The following is a 21,194-nucleotide window of genomic DNA, read 5'->3' as shown; positions in this document are numbered from 1 at the left end:
ACAGACATTTTTTTTGTTGCTGCGTTCTAGAGTTTTACAACTGAGAGTTGTTGGGTGTGTGTTTGTTTTTTGTTTATTTCTTTGAAATACCCCTGTAAATATTTGGTAAGCTATCAAAATGCACAGTGTTTTAGGAACCTTCCCTTTTAACAAAGTGTTTGGATATAAAGGGGATCTCTGGGTAGTCTTTTTATTTTACCTCTGTGTAAAACTATTTTTGATTGCCTTTAAATTTGGTTCTTCTGTACAAGATTTTCTTGCTTGGTTGTATTTCAAATTTCATAAATAAAAATGACTCCCCACAAAAAAAACAACAAACAAACAAACCAACAACAAAAAACCCCAAACACCTGACTGAAGAGACTATTGTATGCAGAAAGGGCAACAATGCTCAGAACTTTACTGAGCTGTGGGAGAGCAGTTCTTTCTCAGAGCCATTGGATGACTTCACCCACTTGTGTGTCTTATCAGTCTTGTCTATGGAAAATACTTGTTAAAAGGTAAGCAACACTGTTGTAATCCAGGGGTTCTTGACCCAGTCCTTGGGGTCAAGTTTTTAGGATGTCCACAATGCGAATGTATCATTCATGTTCATTGTGGGTATCCTAAAAACCTGACTGATTTGGGTGTGTTTTGAGTACTGGTTTGAGAACCACTGTTCTATTGTCTTTAGAAAAAAGTGATTACTTTTATTGTAGGGTATATTGTTTTTACATACCATGTGCTATATATATTCATAGTATCTGTGAGATGTACCTTTTCAAATGGTAGATTTAAGTGATTCTTTAGTTGATAATACAAAAAGGAGTACTTTCTGACATCTAAATTTCAGGCAATGTATGAAAATAGAACTAATGGAGTTTGGAAGGATACTAATTTTAAACTATTTTCAGTTTTACTCTTCTATCTTGTCAGTTTGTAATCCTAACTTTAGTTTTTGAAAATCCTGTGCTTACATGCTCAAATGCTAAGTTAAATGGTTGTTGTGCAATTCATATTGACAAAACTAGATAAATTGTGGTAAAATAATTTTCTTCATTGGTGAGAATTGTTTTCTTTGGGTCCTAGGTTCGACATGGTGGAGGAACTGGGCTTAGGGAGATACTTAAAACTCATGGAAAAAGTGGTGGCAAAATGGCTGACTTCACTTTAGAAGAGGTAATATTCAAAAGGAAAATAATTTGAGAAATATATAAAAGAAAATATTCAATTTAAGGACACAGAGGAGGTTACTTTCCTCTCTTTCTGGGAAGACCTCAAGGTGGTCATCCAGGAAATATAATTTCTTTGACCGCTTTTCGAGCATTACAGAAAAGGCAGGGAAAACATGACATCCAGAAGAAGTTAGTTGGCTTGGAAAGATTATATAAAGAGGTTGGGGGACCTCATGATGATTTGACCCAGATCAGTCATTTAGGAATTAAGCTAAAACACTTAGAGCTAGAGGCCTTCACTACTAAATTGCAGTGATTTACAAAACACTCATTTTGAATCTGGTGACAGGGTGGGACAGCTCTTAGCACAAAAGCTTTAAAAGAAATTATTTCCAGAATTCATTGAGTCATAGACCCCCTAGGCCATGTGTGGCAGGATAATGAAACTATTCTACAATTATTATTTTTTATTTTTTTACCGTTTTATACAGAGCTGTATCAAGAAGACTCCAAGCCTCTGAGGAAAACATAATCTCCTTTTTGCAGGATCTTGATCTCCTAAGCTTACACCAAACGAAAAAGATCAGCTGTCCCTTCTATTTACCTATGTGGGCAATTAAAAATCTGACCCATAATAAGGTCCTTGGTATGGATGGCTTTTCAAATAAATTATATAATGCTTTAGTACATATTTGAGCCCTATAACTAAGGTGTTCAATTCCTTATCCTTGGCCTCTGAGCTCCCTTATTTATGGCGTCTGACAGGGGTCATATGCTCCCTTAAACCAGGAAGAAACCTTCCCAGTGGGGGTCCTTTTGTCCAATTGCACTGTTGGGGACAGGCTATAAAATCTTTAAGAAGATATTGGCCAAGTGCCTTCAGAAAATGCTGATCAAACTTAGATAATCAATCAGGTTTCATTGATGGAAGGCAAACTTTAGATAACATTCGCAGGGCCCTTAATTTGATTTGGCAATTGTGGCAAGACGAGCCCTATGTTGGTCTTCTCTATTGATGCTGAAATACCTTTATAGAGTGGCCTTACTATTCATGATGGATGTAGAAGGGGGTCTTTTTTTGTTGGGTCTTGCCTACATATAAATAGAACATACACCACCTCACTTTGGAGCAGGACACCAGACAAGAGAGCACTCTACCACCACTGCTGTTTATGCTCACAATGGAGCTTTTGGCTCAAATGGTTCAGAATCATACTGCTATTAAGCGTGCTAACATCAAGGGGAAGCAACACAAAATCCTGGCAGGGCAAGGTTTTTCCCCCCCCCTTCCTTTCAATTCCCCTAGTCAGGAAGACTCTACTCAAACTTTGCCAAGAACAGGCCACCATGATTCTCATAGCTCCTTGATGGCCACGTACATGGTTCCTTCTCCTCTTACAACTCAATGTATGGAAAACTATCAAACTTCAAATCTTTCCAACATTGCTAACACAGAGCAAGGGCTCTCTCCTCCATCCCAATTTACGGTCATTAGTGAAATGAAAGGATAGATTTTCTGTCTCTGTCTATGAAAGGACACATTTGAAAAGGACACACATATTTTATGTCTTTTGTTCCTGCCTGTGCTGGAAGTAATCAAATGTAGAATGTTGGGTGTTTACTCTCTTAATGGTTTGGGAAGAGGTCATTTAATTTATGTTAACTAGGTTAGTTGTCTGAGACAGGAAGGCTCAACCCCCCACAGCTCTTAACACCTTTAAGATTTAAACAATGAAGTACATATCCTGCTCACGCACCCCTTCCCCTCTCTTGTCCATCCCCCTTTTGTTGTGATGGTTACCACTGACCCATGTAACAGATATATAAATGTTTTGCAGACTCATAATAAATCAGGCAAAAAATCTCTTTAGAATACTGGCTACCTATATTTCTTTCTAAGGGGAATTGCCTCCAGATGACAGAATATTTTGCAGAACGATTTCGGGACCTAGAAATGGATCTTGTCCGTTTCAATTTGGGGGCTACGTCCGGGATGGACTTGACATTACCAATATTTTGTGAGTATTTCTGAATTTTGAATTCTGTTCTTTAATACTCACAGGTATTGGCATCATGTTCCAACCCTTTATTTAAATTGCAGGGTTTTCGGTAAACCCGCCACGGTTATTGTCTTTTTGGTAAGGACAAATATTAATGTGGAGTTTTCGGTAAATTCCCGCCGTGAAAATAAGAAGCTGCCATTCTTTCGGGAAGAATGAAATTAAGTGAAGACTTTTGGAAAGTCTCTATTGTGGATTTATAGAAACGTCTGCGCATTCTGTCATCTGTGCTATTCTTTGCATGCGCTTTCTCGTCTATTGCTTAGATAAGATTTTATAGAGTATAAGATTATATTGTATATTATTAATGTACCTCGCTTATAAGGTAAGGTAAGCGAAAATTTCTGCATTGTTACATTGTTTGTTTTATTGAAAAAATTCCTGCATTGTGATATTGTTTTTCTAATGGGTCATAAAGACACTTAGGATTTTCCACCTCCTAGACAGATGAGACTTTGTTCGCTTCAGTAATAATAATGGTAATGGCTTTGTTCTTCTATACCACCACAATCTTGCGACTCTGGGCGGTTTGCATTTAAGAGAGCTGAACATTCAGCGATTTACAATATGTGGAGGGAGTACAGAGTACAGAGACTATTAGGAATCAAAATTACAAAATATAATGTTTGCTAAGAATTTCGGAGCTGACCTGTAAAGAAAAATCACAGCTTTCCTGAAAAAAAAAAAAAGGGAAAAAATTACAATGTACAGTTTGTTTAGAGATTCAGAAACAGCACGAATTAGGATTTCAGAGAGCATTGTGAAAAGAAAGAGTGCTTGGTGAGGTTCTGTTTAGGTGATGTATCTGTCAAATAGGGTAGTTTTTATGAGTTTTCTAAAGGCATTGTAGGTCAGTTCGGCTTTATTAATGTGACTAGCTTGAAACATATGCAGGAGAACTTGAATAATATTCTTGCCTCGACTGACAGCCAGTGCAGTGGTTTGTGATGGGAGATGACATGGTCATTCTTTTTTTAATCCATATATCAAGCGGACAGCTGAGTTCTGAATGATACCCAAATAAACGATATTACAATAGTCCAGGGTAGAAAGCACTAGTGATTGCACTAGTAATCTAAACGAAAGTATTTTTTGATGGTCTTTAATCGCCATAGCATCGTGAAACATTTTGTTGCCACAATATTCGTGTGTTCAATCATAGTGAGGTGTGTGTGTGTCCAATGTGACTCCCAATATTTTTCTTTTTAAAGACGTTGCAAGGAAGATTTTTGTTTTTTCTGTGTTAAGTTTCAGTTTGAAGTTGCTTGTCCAATGTTCTATTTCAGTCATTATATGAGTAATGTATTTTGAGATTTCATTTGTTATGCTGTTAGGATGGAGATGTCGTCTGCATATATGTATTGGACCAGGTTTGGTTTTTGCAGTGGGTGTCCTAGAGAGGATATGTAAATGTTGAATAGGGTAGGTGAAAGTGGTGAACCCTATAGGGCTTAGTATGAATTGAATGTGAGTGAACCAAGGCCGGCTGAGAACTTTTCAGCACTTGTCTTTCCCGTATGTGTTTGCACTGCTTATAGGTTTAAATTTCTGCCTTTTCTTGTGCTGTGTCGCCGGAAAGAAAAGAAAAAAAAAATAAAAAATAAATTCCATTTTAGGTTTCAGGTTTGTTTGGGGAACTTGCGGAAGCAAAGTGAAAAAGGGTAGAAAATGCATTTGTGTGAATGTTGAAGCGGACAGTCAGAAAGGCATATATTTAAAAAGCAAAGCAAGGCAAATTATAATGAAGAAGAAAAGCAGGGATGAAAACAAAAGGGAGGAAACAAAAAATAAATGATCTAGCACTTTGTAGAGGAGATTAAGGTGAGTGAGAAAAGCAGGGAGCAAGGTTCCATTGCAGTCCTTAAGGGGACTATTGTACTCCAGATGCGTCTTTGAAAGGAAAGGCCTTCAAGCTAGTTTTGAATTTATCAAGTGATGAACTTTATTAGTATGCACGGTGCCAAGGTGTTTTAAAGAGGGAATGGATAACAGGTTTTGATAAGAAGAATGTAATGTGCGATGCAGGTTGTGGGAGATTAATAACCTGTTGATGAAATCAGGTAGACCGGAAGCTATGGTTTTATGTATCAGTAACATTATTTTATAAGTAAATCAATGATCTATGGGAAGCCAATGGGAGTTAATCAAAAGTAGTGTGACATGATCAAATTTTTGAGCTTTTAAGGTGAAATGATTTTAATGGCAGTATTTTGAATAATTTGGAGGCAATTGTCTTAAAGAGGGTCAGGATAAATTAACTTTAATTAATACAGGGGCCAGAATTAGTTTTACAGATAGAGCAAGAAAAATATGGAAATTTGTGAGATTCAAGTTTATTTTTAACTTATTGAATAGCTTAATTTAATTTGCTAAGCGATTTACAAATCAAGTTTCAGGTTTATTATTTTTCTTGATTAATCGCTTAATCAAATTCTAAGCGATGAACATATTAAAATATAGTCAAATAAGGACAATACAATACAAAAACAAACTTTAAATAATAACATTGGGTAAAATAAATTTTCCTAAATCCTGCTCATTCCGCAGATAAATGGGAAGATCGTTCCAAGTTTGAGGAGCAGTTACAGAAAAAAAATAAATTGACGTCTAGTGTTAATAATTTTAAGTGATAGAATGGTTAATAAGTTTTGCTCATTAAACCTCAGGGTTCTGTTTGAATGATAAGGAATTAAATGTTTAAATATGAATGCTGGGGTCTTACGAAGAAGAGATTTAAAAAACAAGCAGACAGAGTTTGTACGTTATCCGAAATTAACTGGAAGCCAATGTGCATCTATCAAAAGGGGTGTAACATGGTCATATTTTCTAGACTTAGTGATGAGTTTAATGGATATGTTCTGACATAGGAATTTTGCAATAGATCGTATCCTACGTAATCTGTAAAATGTAGATTTAATTATAGTGCTAATATGATCATAAAAAAAACAAAAGGTGTACACATATGCTTATTTATAGTAAATTACATGAGCCTGACATATTGACATACAAACTAACAGATGCATAAGGAAGAAAGGGCAGAACTACAATTGTATTAATAGAACACAAGGGAAGACGTGAATGGTGAGGGCAATAGGAATAGGGAATAAATAAATTAAAGGCGTCTTTAAAAAGGAAGCTCTTCAGATTGCTTTTAAAATGGTTTAGGTCATTTTCTTCTTCAATAATTTTTTATAATTGTTTCTAATCCTACAAGTTTATATCTTGGTGAGAAAAGTGGCGCACTCACCCCTGAGATAGAAGGGAAGTCCAGAAACTAAACAGAAATTTTCCTACAGACCAAAGTGCCAGGTGCCAAGAGCTAATTCAGTGGGAGAACTAATTCAGAATGAATTTACCTACCTATTTTACTTTCAGTGATGGAATTGTTAAGAGTTTTTTAATGGATCTTAAAGAACGTGATATACTATGGGGAGTAAATAGTTATTAATGAATTGGGGTTCGTTCAAAGACAGTGTTTTAAAAAACTAAAAGTAGGATTTTAAAGGTAATGCGATGAGTAACAGGAATCCAATGTGATTCGATTAGGATTGCAGACAGAGCTTGATAGGTGTGGAAGAGGCTTAATGAGTCTTAGTGCCCATGCAAATATGGATTCCCTACTTATTCAGACTTTCCTTTCTAACCTCCGTTCTCCTTTGCAGATTCTGGTCAAACAAATGATTTCAGAATGGCCCACTAGTTCTCGTGCATAATTTCAGATTGAAAAAAGGAACAGTGCGGGGTTTGAACCCCCAAGCCTCAGGTTCCTTAGGCTGTAGCGCTAACCACTACGCAACACTCTCCTACGCTTTGAGATCTCTAAGCATTGGGAAATCCTGCATTATTAGGGCCAGCTACCTACCTGGGGACCGCGCCTGTCTGCTCCTCGCGGAAGAAGGGGTCACGGGTTTCGTAGCGGGCGGGCCCCTGTCTCCGATTGAGATGGTAATAATCCATCTAGAAGTACTGGATGTTTTAATTGCGGAGACCCTGGTCACTGGCTTAATCAATGCCCATCTGGCCGGTGCCCAAAGCCGCCCTTCGGACGGACTTTGGTGCAAAGAGGGGAAACCCTGTATACCAGCTGCCCTTGTTATTGTTGACATGTTCTCCCGATAACCTGAAGTTTTTTCCCACTACAAATGAAACTGCTCAGACTATGGTGAACATTTTACTTCGCGAAATAATCCCTAGGTGGGGATGTCCCACACACATCAACAGATAATGGTCCTGCTTTCACTGCCAGAGTATGCAAAGATTTAGCTATCGCATTCCGCATTGAGTGGAAATTTCATCTCCCATATCACCCACAGAGTTTCGGTATTGTCGAACGCATGAACAGGACTATTAAAGATAAAATCTGGAAAGCCACAGCTGGCACGTTTGTGAATGGAAAAAATTCCTCCCTATTGTTTTAGCTGAAATTAGGATGTTGCAAAATTGGAATGTGTTTTTCTTTTCTTTTTCTTAGCAGCGGTTCGGATATATGCATGCCCATCCCAGTTTTGGCACTAGGATATTTCTGGTGTTTTCCAGGGATCCTCTTTGTCACTGCAGAGATAAAGACGATCCAAAGAGACATTAGCTTTTCTAAATATGAGATGGTTATGATATGCATTTCATCTCTGTTTTGTTTTTCTATAACAATGTGTTTATTTGCAGAGTTAAATTCAGCCCTGAACACTTGACAGATGGAAGAATAATGCCGACACCTCAAAAAATTTGTGTTTTATGTTGTCTGTGCTATGTGGTCTGTCTCTTGTCTATTTGTTTTAGTTTAGGGGGTACCCCAGGATATATAATATTGGCCATTTCTAAAGCTAGCTCTTTTCCCCAATTTTTTTAACTAGCCCAATTGCGCAATGTTCCTTTTTCCCTATAATTTGCATATGCTAAATGTAGCTTAGTTAGGGGTTATATTTTAAGAAAAGGTTTTATTCTATATCTATACCATGTTTATTCTATGCTCCTCATTAGATTCAGTACACATTTCTGACATAATTTTTTTATATATACATTCAGTACAGAATTATGGTTTCTCTGAATTGCCATAAGTTATATGCAGCACACAAAAACATATCTTTTTGAATGGTCCTTCGCCTCTCTGGTGAGACTTTAGCCGAAGACCCCTCCAGCTCAGCAATACAAAAGCCCTCTCCGGAGGTACCCGCAGAAATCTACTCCTGCATTCTCTCAGCCTCCTTCGAAGCAGCTGTAATATCAGCAGCAGCAGCAAGCTAAGGCCCAGCTGCCGACTCTGGCGAAGCATGGGCCGTCTTTTTGACAATTCTGGTGTGAGTCTTCGGGCTCCCTTCCTTCTGGAGACTTCTCCCCTCCCCATCGGGGGGTGTCTCCATCATTTCTACACCCAGTGGGAAAGTCTTACCACTGACAGTTGGGTGCTTTCCATCATCCGGGAGGGGTACTCCCTTCATTTCAGTCACGTACGCCCGGACCTTCCTCCAAGAGGGTTTCCTTCGGCCCGGTCTCAGCTGCCTCTCCTTCTGCGGGAAGCTCGAGTCCTTCTTCGCCTTCGGGCGGTCAAAGAGGTTCCTCTGGACCAGTGGAATACGGGATTTTATTCCCGGTACTTTCTGGTGCCCAAGAAGATGGGAGATCTGTGTCTGATCCTGGACCTCCGTGCTCTGAACATGTTTCTGGTCAGGGAACTGTTCAGAATGCTCACCCTTCCTACCCTGTTACCACCTCTTGGACGAGGGAGACTGGCTGTGTTCACTGGACCTCAAGGAAGCGTACACGCACATTCCGATACACCCAGCCTCTCGCCGGTATCTAAGATTTCGGGTGGGGGATCTCCTCCTCCAATATTGTGTTCTTCCCTTCGGCCTAGCGGCCTTTCCAAGGGTTTTCATGAAATGGCTAGTTGTGGTAGCTGCAGCCCTGCGTCTCCACGGCCTGCAGGTGTTTCCCTACCTCAACGACTGGTTGATCAAAGCATCCTCTCGCCAAGAAGTTCTGCGATCCACGAATCAGACCATCTTACTCCTTCAGAGTCTTGGCTTCGAGCTGAACTTTCCCAAGTCCCACCTCTGTCCGTCCCAGTCTTTGGAATTCATTGGAGCGGTCCTGGACATGGTTCGTCTCCGCTCCTTTTTTCCTCGGCCTTGTCAAGAGGCCCTTGTTCGTTTATGCGAGAGGGTGGCCCATCTGTCCTCGGCCCCGGCTCGTCTCCTGATGGTCCTCCTGATGGCCTCTGCGGTTCACGTGACTCCTTTTGCCAGACTTTACCTCCGTATTCCTCAATGGACTCTTGCGTCCCAATGGAACCAGGATCAAGATCCTTTCTCTCGACTCATTGTCGTGACTCCTTTGTTGAAGAAGTCTCTCCATTGTTGGATACTCTCTTCCAATCTTTCCAGAGGTTTTCTGTTTCATGCCCCCCCTCTGCAGAAGGTCCTCATGACGGACTCGTCGACCTTTGTTTAGGGGGCTATTCTGGACGGTCGTCGCACTCGGGTCTTCTGTTGGACGTTTTTGGCTTAGGCGTTTTTTTGTTTCATTATGGCTTAAAAGTATAGACGTGCTGTGGGGGTACTTTTAGACGTAGTGGAGATTGGGCGTTTAGGCAGGGGAAGGCCATAATCAAAACATGGACGTTTGTTTTGGTTATGGACACTTTCCCTGCTTCTGGGTTGAACGTTTAGAGACTTAGGCCAAAAGGGGACTTAGACGCTTTTTTTGATTATGCCCCTCTATGTTTCTAGGCATTTAAACTAGAAGGTGGGGGTGGTGTATGTATGAAGGACAATTATAGAGACCACCCCCGGCAAAAGAAAAGATGTGATAGTAGTAAAGATTGCAATATAAACAATATCAGAAACTCATTTCTTAGTATTGCAACGGAAAGTGAAACGAAACAAAAATCCATACAAAAAAGGAGATTACCGCTGAAAAATAGCTGGAAAGCGATGACCACAAATGCTCGCAGTCTAAGCAACAAAGTTCATGATCTGCAAGCCCTGATGTTAGAGGCAGATCTAGATATTGTCGCTATCACAGAGACATGGGTCAGTGAATCCCATGGATGGGATGCAAACATACCGGGATATAATCTTTTTAGGAAGGACAAAGATGGTTAAAAAGGTGGAGGAGTAGCTCCCTATGTAAAGATCAATATCCAAGTGACAGAAATGCAAGGGTCCTGGGGAAAGGAAGAAGCGATATGGATCGCTCTGAAAAGAGAAGATGGAACTTCTATCTACGTGGGTGTAGTCTACAGACCGCCGACTCAATCGCAGCAAATTGATAAGGATCTGATTGTGGATATCCAAAAGTTTGGAAGGAAAGAGGAGGTTCTGCTGTTGGGAGATTTCAACCTGCCAGATGTGGACTGAAATATTCCGTCAGCGGAATCGGAAAGAAGTAGGGAGATTGTGGATGCCTTTCAAGAGGCTCTGCTCAGACAAATGGTGACGGAACCCACAAGGGAAAAAACGATATTGGATCTGGTCCTCACAAATGGAGAGAGTATCTCTAATGTTCGAGTGGGTGCTCACCTGGGAAGTAGCGATCATCAAACGGTTTGGTTTGATATAACGGCTAAAGTGGAGAGCGGCCGCACGTTACTTAAAGTCCTAGATTTCAAACGTACAGACTTTAATGCAATGGGAGAGTACCTGAAGAAAGAGCTGTTAGGATGGGAGGACATAAGAGAAGTGGAAAGACAGTGGTCTAAGCTGAAAGGAGCGATAAAAATGGCTACGGACCTTTATGTGAAGAAAATCAATAAAAACAAGAGAAAAAGGAAGGCGATGTGGTTTTCCAAACTAGTGGCAGAGAAAATAAAGGCGAAAGAGTTGGCGTTCATGAAATATAAAAAAAACCAAGAAGAGGAGTGCAGAAAGAACTACAGGGTGAAACTAAAAAAAGCCAAGAGAGGGATATGTCTGGCGAAAGCACAAGCGAAAGAACAAATGGCTAAAAATGTAAAAAAGGGAGACAAAAATTTTTTCAGATATATTAGTGAAAGGAGGAAGATGAAAAATGGAATTGCTAAACTAAAAGATGCTGGGAACCGATATGTGGAGAGTGATGGGGAAAAAGCAAATGTGCTAAACAAATACTTCTGTTCTGTGTTCACAGAAGAAAATCCTGGAGAAGGACCAAGATTGTCTGACAAAGTTACACGAGAAAATGGAGTAGATTCTGCGCCATTCACCCTACCCCCACCCCCCACTACATTACGGGCAGGAGGGATCCCAGGCCCTCCTGCCCTCGATGAACCCCCCTCCCCCCCAACATCCCCCCCCAGAACCCCCGATCGGCCCCCCCAGCCGACCTGCGAACCCCCGGATGACCCCACGACCCCCCCACTCCTACTCCCCTTCCCCGTACCTTTTTGTTGTTGGCCACCGAAAAATGGGGCCGGATTGGCCCAGCGGTACCAAAGCCCCGCCTACTGATTGGCCCAGATATTTACTATATTCAAGAGACACACTTGACAGCCTTAGAAGCTAAGAAACTGAAAGATAGTTGGGAAAGCATTGCTTTTTTGCCGCAGCGATAGGGAAAAAAGCAGGAGTAGCCATTTTGGTGAATAAATAATGCTTAGCTACTTTTAAAATGATAGATTCAGATCCTTTAGGAAGATGGATACATGTAGAAATGAGCCTGGGAAATACTAAGTTGGCGCTATTTAATGTATATGCCCCAAATTCGAAACAAAGTGAATTTTTTAAAACTCTGCAACAGTTAATACTACCACTGACTACTTCTAATTTAGTAGTGGCGGAGGATTTTAACGCTGTTATGGATCCATAGATGGATAAAAAACCTAGTAAAGTTATTAAATCATTAGGCTTAGATAATTTGGTACAATCTTGTGATTTAAAAGATATATGGTGGATACTTCATTTTAATGAACGGGAATTTTCTTTTTGTTCTCAGGTTCACAAATCCTTTTCAAGAATAGATTATATTTTTGTTTCAAGTTAGTTAACACAGCAAGTAACACAAGCCTCTATAGATCCAATTATTTTGTCTGATCATGGGGAGGTGTGGATTGAATTTAATCTTTCTGAACAGGAAAATGGTAGATCATTATGGAGATTCGATAATGCATTGTTAGAGGATTCAAATTTTCTTGAAGAATTCCAATTAAAAATGAATGAGTTTTTCCAAATTAATGAGTCACAAGAAATCTCAGTGATAACTTTATGGGATGCATTTAAGGCCACTATGAGAGGTCAAATTATATCATAGTCAGCATATGTTAGGAAACAACTTAAAAAACAATTTTATAATTTGGAAAAGGAAATTAAGGTTTTAGAGTCAAAATTGGTTGAAAAATGGGAACAAACTACTCTACAGGCTCTTTTAAAACTAAAATGTAAATATAATGAGATTTCTTCACAATTTGCAAGGAAAGATTTCTTTTCTCAATAGACCATGTATTATGGAAGCTTGAATAAGGCAGGAAGATTATTGGCAAATTATCTTAAAGCAAAGAAAACCAAAAATTATTGCAATAAAAGATGAAAAGGGTGACTCCCATTCTCAAATTGGACCTATTTTAAAACAATTCTTAGGTTTTTATAAAGCTTTGTATTCTTCTGAGTCTTATTTAGATAAAGAAAAAGATGGTTCAGAGTTTTTAAAATTAATTAGTGGTCCAAAAATTCCTGATCATATAAAAAGAAGCTTAGAGGCGCCTATATCATTAAAAGAGTTGCAATCAGCGTTGAAATCCCTTAAAGCTGGATCCGCTCCAGGTGGTGATGGTTTCACGGTAGAGTTTTATAAAAAATTTCAAAATGCCCTTTTAATTCATTTATTAAATTTATATCAGATCCAACTGAATAATGGTTGCATTATAGGTACTATGGCTGAATCTGTTACTATAGTCTTGCCGAAGCCAAATAAAGATCCCACATGCCTATTTCTTAATTAATGTAGATGGTAAACTTCTAGCTAAGACATTTGTCATATTCCTTACCTCATTTATTAATCTATGGATTGGTTAACATTTTTGAATGATACTGTGTGTCATGCCTTTTTCTATCTACATCTATTCTCTTTCCCAATAATTGTCCTGTTAATATATCAAGATCTTCCCCTTGAACACTTGGGCCTAACGATTTTTTAGCTCTGTGGTTAGCTCTCATCTCTTATTCTTGCAAAGTCATCCGTCAGCATCATGGTGAGGCCTTCCATCAACATCCTTATTCTTGTGAAACTTCTATCAGTTGGCCTTGCTAACTTAGGGGCAAGATCCCTTTTTCACTAGAATTGTTTTTCTCTCCAGCTGTGCCTTCTGTTTAACCTTGCTCCTCTCAGGAAAGCAGAAGTGTCTTTTAGGGCTGACAGTTTTTAGTCAGAGTCTGTTTTCAGCCATTTTACTTTTTCAGCAACCATTTTAGGTTTAGCTGTTGGCCTGTTTCTGCTATATTGGAGAATTCTCAGGAGTCTTCACCTGGGCTTTTCCTACACAGGACTTCTCTTCCCTTCCTCAAGTTGCAGCAACAATGGGTGAGTGGCAGCAGATCAGGGAGGAGGAATCGGAGCAGCAGGGAGAGAAGGAAGCTTCGTGGAGTTGCAGCAACAGTGGGTGAGCGGCGGACCAGGGAGTTGGAATTGGCACAGCAGGAAGGAAGGCAGACTTCGGTGTGAGAGGGAGGAAAGCAGGCAGGCAGGCTTTGGTGCCGGAGGGAGGAAGTACAAAGGCTATAAGGCGGGGAGGAGGCATGAACTTGGGACATAGGAAGGAAGGAGGGATGGATGGAGGGAGGGAATAGAAAGAGACAATTGTTGGGCCTGAGGAAGGAAAGAAAGAACTATCTAGTTCACCAGACAATAAAGGTAGGATTTCAATTTAGTGATCAAAATCTGTCTGCTGCAGTATGTTTATCTATTTTTCTAGGGGGCTGTGTTCAGAGGCAGAATTTGGTTCAGAGTATTTTTTTCTTGGTTTTTCCTCCTCTAAATCTAGGGTGCATCTTATGGAGCGAAAAATTCAGTATATGGAGAAAAAAGGAGAAAGGAGTTCAAGTGCTACCAAATTTTTAGGCTAAGAATTTCTTCCTCATAGCTCTCCAACCTAATAAAACCTCTCTTGTAATGTCATAAACATCATACATAATTAGTGCATTGAATAAACATAGTATATATTTATCTTAAATCAGTGTTAAACAATTGGAGTGTTCATATTCAGAAAGTGCAGTCCTCGCTGCCCCAGAAATTCTGGTCCTCTGTAGTGGTAGCATGAGAAGCTTTGCAGTCAATTATACACTTTTTGTATATGGTAGTTCTCTTTTGCAAGATGATGGGTGGCTATAATAGTGAAGGGTGCCATTTTTTAAAATTACTTTTCTGTCTGCTTACAGATGGAGCAGCAACATCAGGAATGGCTGGAAGACCTTGCTATTAGACTTCTCTGTGTGTTTGCATTAGACAGATTTGGAGATTTTGTATCAGATGAAGTAAGAACAGATAACACACATTTAAAATTTCCTTTATGTCCAAAATTTTTCTGATACAGTGTCATCATGATCTAACTTTTTTTTTTGCCTTAGGTTGTAGCACCAGTGCGGGAAACCTGTGCTCAAACTTTGGGAGTAGTTTTGAGGTACATGAATGAGAATGGAGTACATAAAACAGTGGAAATCCTCCTAAAATTACTGACTCAGGAACAATGGGAAGTAAGACATGGTGGCCTTTTAGGAATAAAGTATGCGTTAGCAATTCGTCAGGTAAATTTTCTTTTTTTAAGTTTTATTTTTCTTAGGTATGGATAACGTTCTTTTTTAAGCTCCAAACCTTTCTTTAAGTTGTTGTTTTTTTTAAAAAAAATTAATTTGGCAGTTTTCCCCTAGACCATCTAAACTGGTACCACAGTTGGGATATGACATTCTTTCACATGGTATCTACCTGGGAATTTTTATCTCTGTTTTATGTTTTCTGCTACCACAGTCACTCCTCTTTCCTTAGCCTCCCTTATGTCCTGCAGCTTTGTCTCCCAATACTTTTGCCATCATATCACCTCTTCTTATCGCATACCCTCATTCACTTGAGATGCCACATCACACCTCATCCTTTCTGTGGACTGCAAGCATCATTCTTTCCCTTCTTAGGCTATCTTAGGGTTTTTTTTCCTTTCCTGTCCTGTCCTCCCTACCATTGCTAACCATGTATCTAGCCACCCACTCATTTAATAATAATAACTTTATTCTTCTATACCGCCACAATCTTGCGACTTCTAGGCGGTTTACAATCAAGAGTGCTGGACATTCAGCGAAATACAATAAGTAGATATTCAGAGGAAATACAGAGATCAGAGATGTTAAGATGATCCGTTGTATTATGCAGACACTCTGAGCATCATATCTATCATATGAATGGTCTAATGTGCTGCCTATTAAAGTATCAAACAAAAGCACTATAATTTAAATGTAGGTGCTTACTTCATACATCAATGTGGTAGCTAGGAAATACTTTCTTTCCTGCTATACAAGCAACCATAATATGGTTGCTTGTATAGCAGGAAAGAAAGTATTTCCTAGCTACCACATTGGCCTATTAAAGTATAGCATTTGTATTTTGCTGGCATATCCTCTATAATAAAACCCTAAGTACGCATGCGCACTTAGGACGGCGTGTTCCCTGACAGCATGATGTGTCCCTCCATGCCGAATTCCATTTTCGAACACAGAGGCAGGGAACACGCGGCGACTCTCCCCTCCCGCCCTCACTCACCAACTGCTGCTGCAGCTGCTGCTTCTCTTCAAAGAAGCCTGCTGAGGTTCGCCAACTGACTGTAGCGAACCTCGCAGGCCACTTTCCACTTCGGTAGCACGTTCCCTCTGATGTGATCGTGAAATATAAATGATGATTAACATTTTATCTGTGTACAGTGTGCTTTGTGTTTTTTTTTTAAACTTTATTGTTGGTAGATCATTTTGACTTGATCATTTTAAAAGTAGCTCGCAAGCCCAAAAAGTGTGGGCACCCCTGTTCTAGACAGATGGGCTATTTCCTCATAGCCATGTGCTGCTGCAGAAGGAATCCACTACAGATTTTTCACTCTGCCTTTGCTGTACTTCACTGGGTTCTCTAGCTCCACCTACAGTTCTTTCCTTCTGCAAGCGTACCTGCAGGAGTGTATATTCTGCTCTCCCCATTTTATTAGTTTTATTCGGTGTAATTTTGTCCCTATTTCTGGAATTTTGGTACTTGAAGCAATTTCAAAGCTCTGCCAGCCTGCATAGTTTTCTCTGGAGCTCAGGGCCATCCCTGACATGGTATCACCTACTATTTAGCAGGGGTCGAGCCCAGGCTATTGGATTCCCTTAGGAGACTCAGCGGTGTTTCACATGGTGCTGGCTGAAACTTTGCACCTCTGCCTGTCCCTGTGTGCATCTTTTGGTCTTCAGGGGTGGAGGTATAGTCAGGCATAGGAGTCTAACTGGCTGCCTGAAAATCAGATTTGCAGAAGTATTCCCAGTATTGTGGCAATGAATTTTATCATCCAGCTACTGTGAGAGAGCTGAAAGCAAGCTATGGCACAGATCTTCTGTCAGGTCCAAATTGTAACCCTATCCTCCCCCCTTTTTCCTCCTCCCTTCTACACATAAGTTTCATGTAAACCTTTACCCTTCTCTACCTATTATTTAAGTTCTTGTAAACCGTGTCGAGCTCCATATTCGTGGAGATGATGCGGTATATAAACTTAAGGTTTAGATTAGATTAGGTCATAGTGAGAGGAATTGGGGGAGGTTGGAAAAGTGGGGTTTTGATTGTTAAATGTTTCTATGCATTTCACCTCCTGAAAAATCCTTAAACCACCATTTTTGGAGTTTGAGAAGTGTGAAAAATATCACAAATTTGGCACAAATTTTTTTTAAGGAAGCCATCTTGACTTTTTAGCGGTCTTTTTTTTCTAAAGCTCCCTGCTTCTTCAAAACTGCAAATTTTGCCTAGAAACCCACTGGGATGCAGTCCTTGGGTTCTCCTCATGTGGATTCTTGCCAAGATTGTACAAGTTTAATGCTTTTAGAGCATCTTTGTGCCACATAGCATCCGGGGGGGGGGGGGGGGCAGCAGCTTCTGGCTTAGCCTCTCCCCTGCCAAAGCAGGGACCAAACGCTCAACTAGCCCGGTGGGGCATCCTTCATTACTTTCGGGGCTCAGCATGGCTGGTAATTCTGTTCGCCAGGCTGCGGGCAATCCGTAGCCTAGGAAACGCTAATTTAAATCCTCTAAGGGGGACTCTATACTAGAGAGCTGAACAGGGACGACGGGAATCCTGTGGGACCCGCGGGTTCCCCCTTCGGGTCACGGGGATCCTGTGGGGACGCCCCCTAGAGTCGCAGGGATCCCGTGGGGACGCCTCCTAAGGTTGCTGGGATCCTGCGGGATTCAAAGCAACTTGAGCCACGAGGCTCGTCGTCTTTTTCCTACCTGCTCTGCCGCAGCACACAGCTGACCGGAAGTCTTCCCTGATGTCAGCGCTGACGTCGGAGGGAGGGCTTAAGCAAAGCCCTCCCTCCCTCCAATGTCAGTGCTGACATCGGGGAAGACTTCCAGTCGGCTATGTGTGCTGGGGCAGTGCAGGCAGGAAATAGAAGACGAGCCTCGTGGCTCGAGCTCCATTGTGCTGGTAATTTGCTTGCAGATGAGGGCTGGGAGGCGGAACACAAAAGGGGGGAGCATTGTCTCATTTCCAGACTCATAAAGGGTGAATCAACCCCCATAGACACTGGCTCTTCACTTTATTATCCTTTTTGGCCAATATTTTTCCAGTATTACCAAAGATTCCCCATTATGAATATACAATTGCATTCAGTACCCAAAATAAATATTTCTACAGTCACATTGAAATACTTAAAAAATTCCTTTGAAGAAACATATCAGTTAGCATTTGTCTGTAAATCATATGTTTAAGTAAAAATGATTCAAAGGATTAGGAACTGAACACAAATAGATGAAGACAGATGTTTGCAAACAGCATTCATTCTGCGAGTTTAAGTTAAATTTAGAATTAGATATTGTCGTTTTCTGGGGGAGGGAGTGCGTTTTGGACACAAGGCATGAACTTGGGAAAGAGGTTGGAAGAAGGAAGGGAAAGAGATGCTGAGGTGGGGGAGGGAGTGCGTTTTGGACACAAGGCATGAACTTGGGAAAGAGGATGGAGGAAGGGAGAGAAAGATGCTGAGGTGGAGGAGAGAGTGCATTTTTGGACACAAGGCATGAACTTGGGAAAGAGGATGGAGGAAGGGAGGGAAAGATGCTGAGGTGGGGGAGTGAGTGCGTTTTTGGACACAAGGCATGAACTTGGGAAAGAGGATGGAGGAAGGGAGGGAAAGAGATGTTGAGGTGGGGGACGGAATGCGTTTATGGACACAGAAGGCATGAACTTGGGAGAGAGGAAGGAAGGGAAAGAGATGGTTGTGTACATGAGAATTGAAGAAAGGAGAATTTTTGGTCATAGGGAGGGAGTGAGGTACAGATGAGAGGGAGAAATATTGTGGTGGAAAGGGAACAGTGGGACAGATTGAAATGGATGCAAGAGGGAGGAATGTTGGACATAGTGGTGAAGGGAATGGAGGGAGAGATGTGGCATGGTGCTGGAGAGGGGTGATAGAAGGAGAAATGTTGGGCATGGGGCTGGTGGGCAGGCACGAAAGATGAGAAAGGGATAAATACTGGGCCATGGTAGGAGGAATCAATGGACAGCAACAGAAGAATTTACAGAAGATGGGAAAGCGGAAAAAAGAAACTGGGACCAACTTTATGGAAAAATAAGTCTCCAGACAACAAAGGTAAAAAACAGAATTTATTGACTAAAATATGTTAGCTTTGGGAAATGTATAAAGCAGATGTCTTTGTATTGTATTTAAAAGAAAAGGAAATGCATTTCTGGTTTTATTTCTACAGTGTTGAAGTACTTGCTGACCCTTGCTGTGACTGGTGAGGATCCCCAAGCACTGCCAGCAGAGGACCTCCTCTAGAGATGGCCAGAACTCTCCTCCACCAATCACAGCAGTCACTGGCAGCATCCATGAGCCACTGAGGTGCCAGCATCTGTGACTCAGGGACGCTACTGCTGCCTCCCAAGCTTGGCAAAAGGGACCTCCGGCCAACTGCAAAGGACCTCAGCTGACAGCTTGGGGGTTCTCATCAGCTGAGTATTTATATTTTATATTTACATTAGAGGCTCTAGTAGAAACCCATTTACAAATAATGTATTCTTCACAATTAATATTTCCAAATTAATAAAGTCTCTTTGCTTATTTGTAAATGGGTCTCTACCAGAGCCTTTAATTCAGTAGCATAATTAAATGAAATAACTATTTCTGAAGTTTATAGGGATGGGTGGGGACGGAGGGATTCCTCGTGGGGACGGGTGGGATTTCTGTCCCCGCACAACTCTCTTCTCTATACCCTAGGAGCTGGACACTTTTTCAAAGTTTATAAAATTTTTGTGGTCTGCATTTCAGACCCCCCTGAGCAGTCCCAATCTGCCTCCGTGATGTCTTAGTGGCGTTGTGCCTTTGGGCATGTCCTCGCCTCATCCTGTTGCTGCTTTCACACTGCCTGACCTGGATCTGGGAGTCCTTGATGCAGATGTTTCACTTACTGATCCCTTGTTTGCAGGTACAGTGCTTCCCGGAGCAGGAAATCAGGGACTGTGTGCTGGATCTGCAGAGCCCTCTGGGGTCTTGGATCCTGGGGATGATCCTACTGTCCTGTGCTTATTTAAGTTTGTGACTTTGCTGGACCACATTTCTGAATCCTTGCAGGAATTGAACTTAGTCACTCAGCTGGCTCCGTCCACTTCTTCCTCCTGGCCTTGATATGAGCATTCTGGTCGCGGAGCAGATTGACTCTATGGAGGGTGCTCTATAGCTATGTCATGCTTGTATCCCCGGTACAGGAGTGTCAGCAGCTTTTGGGTCAGCCCTGGATGGATTCTTGGTGGTGCAGGTGACTGAGCACACCTCTATCCCCAGTAAGGATGGTGTTGTGTTAACAGATGTGCAGGACCGCCATGTGAATGTGGTCCTCAGGACACTCTTTGACATAGCTGCTTTAGGTGTCAAAGCTGCTTTGGCAACATCTTTTGTTGCATGTACCTATCTCCCTCGACTGCGCACACTGGAGAGTGAGGCGGTGGATCCCCCTCCTCAATTTCTTTTGGCTGGGGTACATTATATGGCTGATGCATTGTATGACTTTATGCGAGTTTTGGCAAAGGTGTCAGTATACTCCATCTCTGTCCGCAAAATGCTTTGGATCAGACAATGGGCTGGTGTGTTTACTTTCAAAGTTACTTTGGCTAGACTGCCTTTTAAGGGCAGTTTTTGTTTTGCAAAAGTCTGGTCGGCCTTAATGGATTCTGTGATGGACCGTCACCCTTAGATTCTGCCTGATAGCAGACCCTCCTGGGTTTCTGGTCGTTTTAATTTTGTGGCTCTCAGCAATCCCAACCGAATGCCACATTGCAGAGATTTTCACAGGGCTCCCAATGACAGTATGCTGCTACAGGCATTCCCAGCCTTCTATCTTCTGTTTGTGCCCTCTGCAAAAAGGCACAATGGCACCAGCCTGGATGTGCATTACGTCTGACCAGTGGGTCTTGGACATTATTCTGTCGGGGTACAAGCTGGAATTTGCCCAACCTCTGACAGATTGGTTCGTGGATGATATATTTGCCAAGTACACAAGAATTACAAAATACTTAGTGGTAGTTTTAAAACAACAGTGAGGTGGGACGACCTCTAAACTTTGTTTTAAGTAAAATTTAGTGTGTGTTTAATTTTTATATAAAATAACAAAATTAGCCTTGTGGGCAAACAATGTGTTAATTTTTTTGAACCACCCTAGTGTCACTGCACACAAAGTTAGAGCTATGGCAACTTCAGTAGCTTACCTACATTCCACTCCCGTTGGGACATTTGTAAAGCAGCAAACCTGGTCCTCAATCCATATGTTCACATCCCACTACTATCTGGAGAACCATTCT

The 21,194-nt window shown here is 41.2% G+C and overlaps 1 protein-coding gene across 4 annotated transcripts in view; it reads left to right on the top strand.

Moving 5' to 3' along the window:
• The window catches only part of BTAF1 (B-TFIID TATA-box binding protein associated factor 1), a 394,756-nt gene that overhangs the window by 106,096 nt on the left and 267,466 nt on the right, over window positions 1–21,194 (top strand). For all 4 annotated transcript variants that reach the window (XM_033943697.1, XM_033943698.1, XM_033943699.1 and 1 more), the window contains 3 exons: window positions 1,069–1,158; window positions 14,557–14,652; window positions 14,746–14,922. In XM_033943697.1, the coding sequence (XP_033799588.1) occupies window positions 1,069–1,158; window positions 14,557–14,652; window positions 14,746–14,922 (363 nt within the window). The remainder of the gene's footprint in view (window positions 1–1,068; window positions 1,159–14,556; window positions 14,653–14,745; window positions 14,923–21,194) is intronic.

This window comes from Geotrypetes seraphini, chromosome 4, assembly GCF_902459505.1.
Source record: "Geotrypetes seraphini chromosome 4, aGeoSer1.1, whole genome shotgun sequence".
NCBI classification, from domain to species: Eukaryota; Metazoa; Chordata; class Amphibia; order Gymnophiona; family Dermophiidae; genus Geotrypetes; species Geotrypetes seraphini.
The sequence above is the reverse complement of the archived record's forward strand: the minus strand, read 5'-3'. Positions and strand labels throughout refer to the sequence as shown.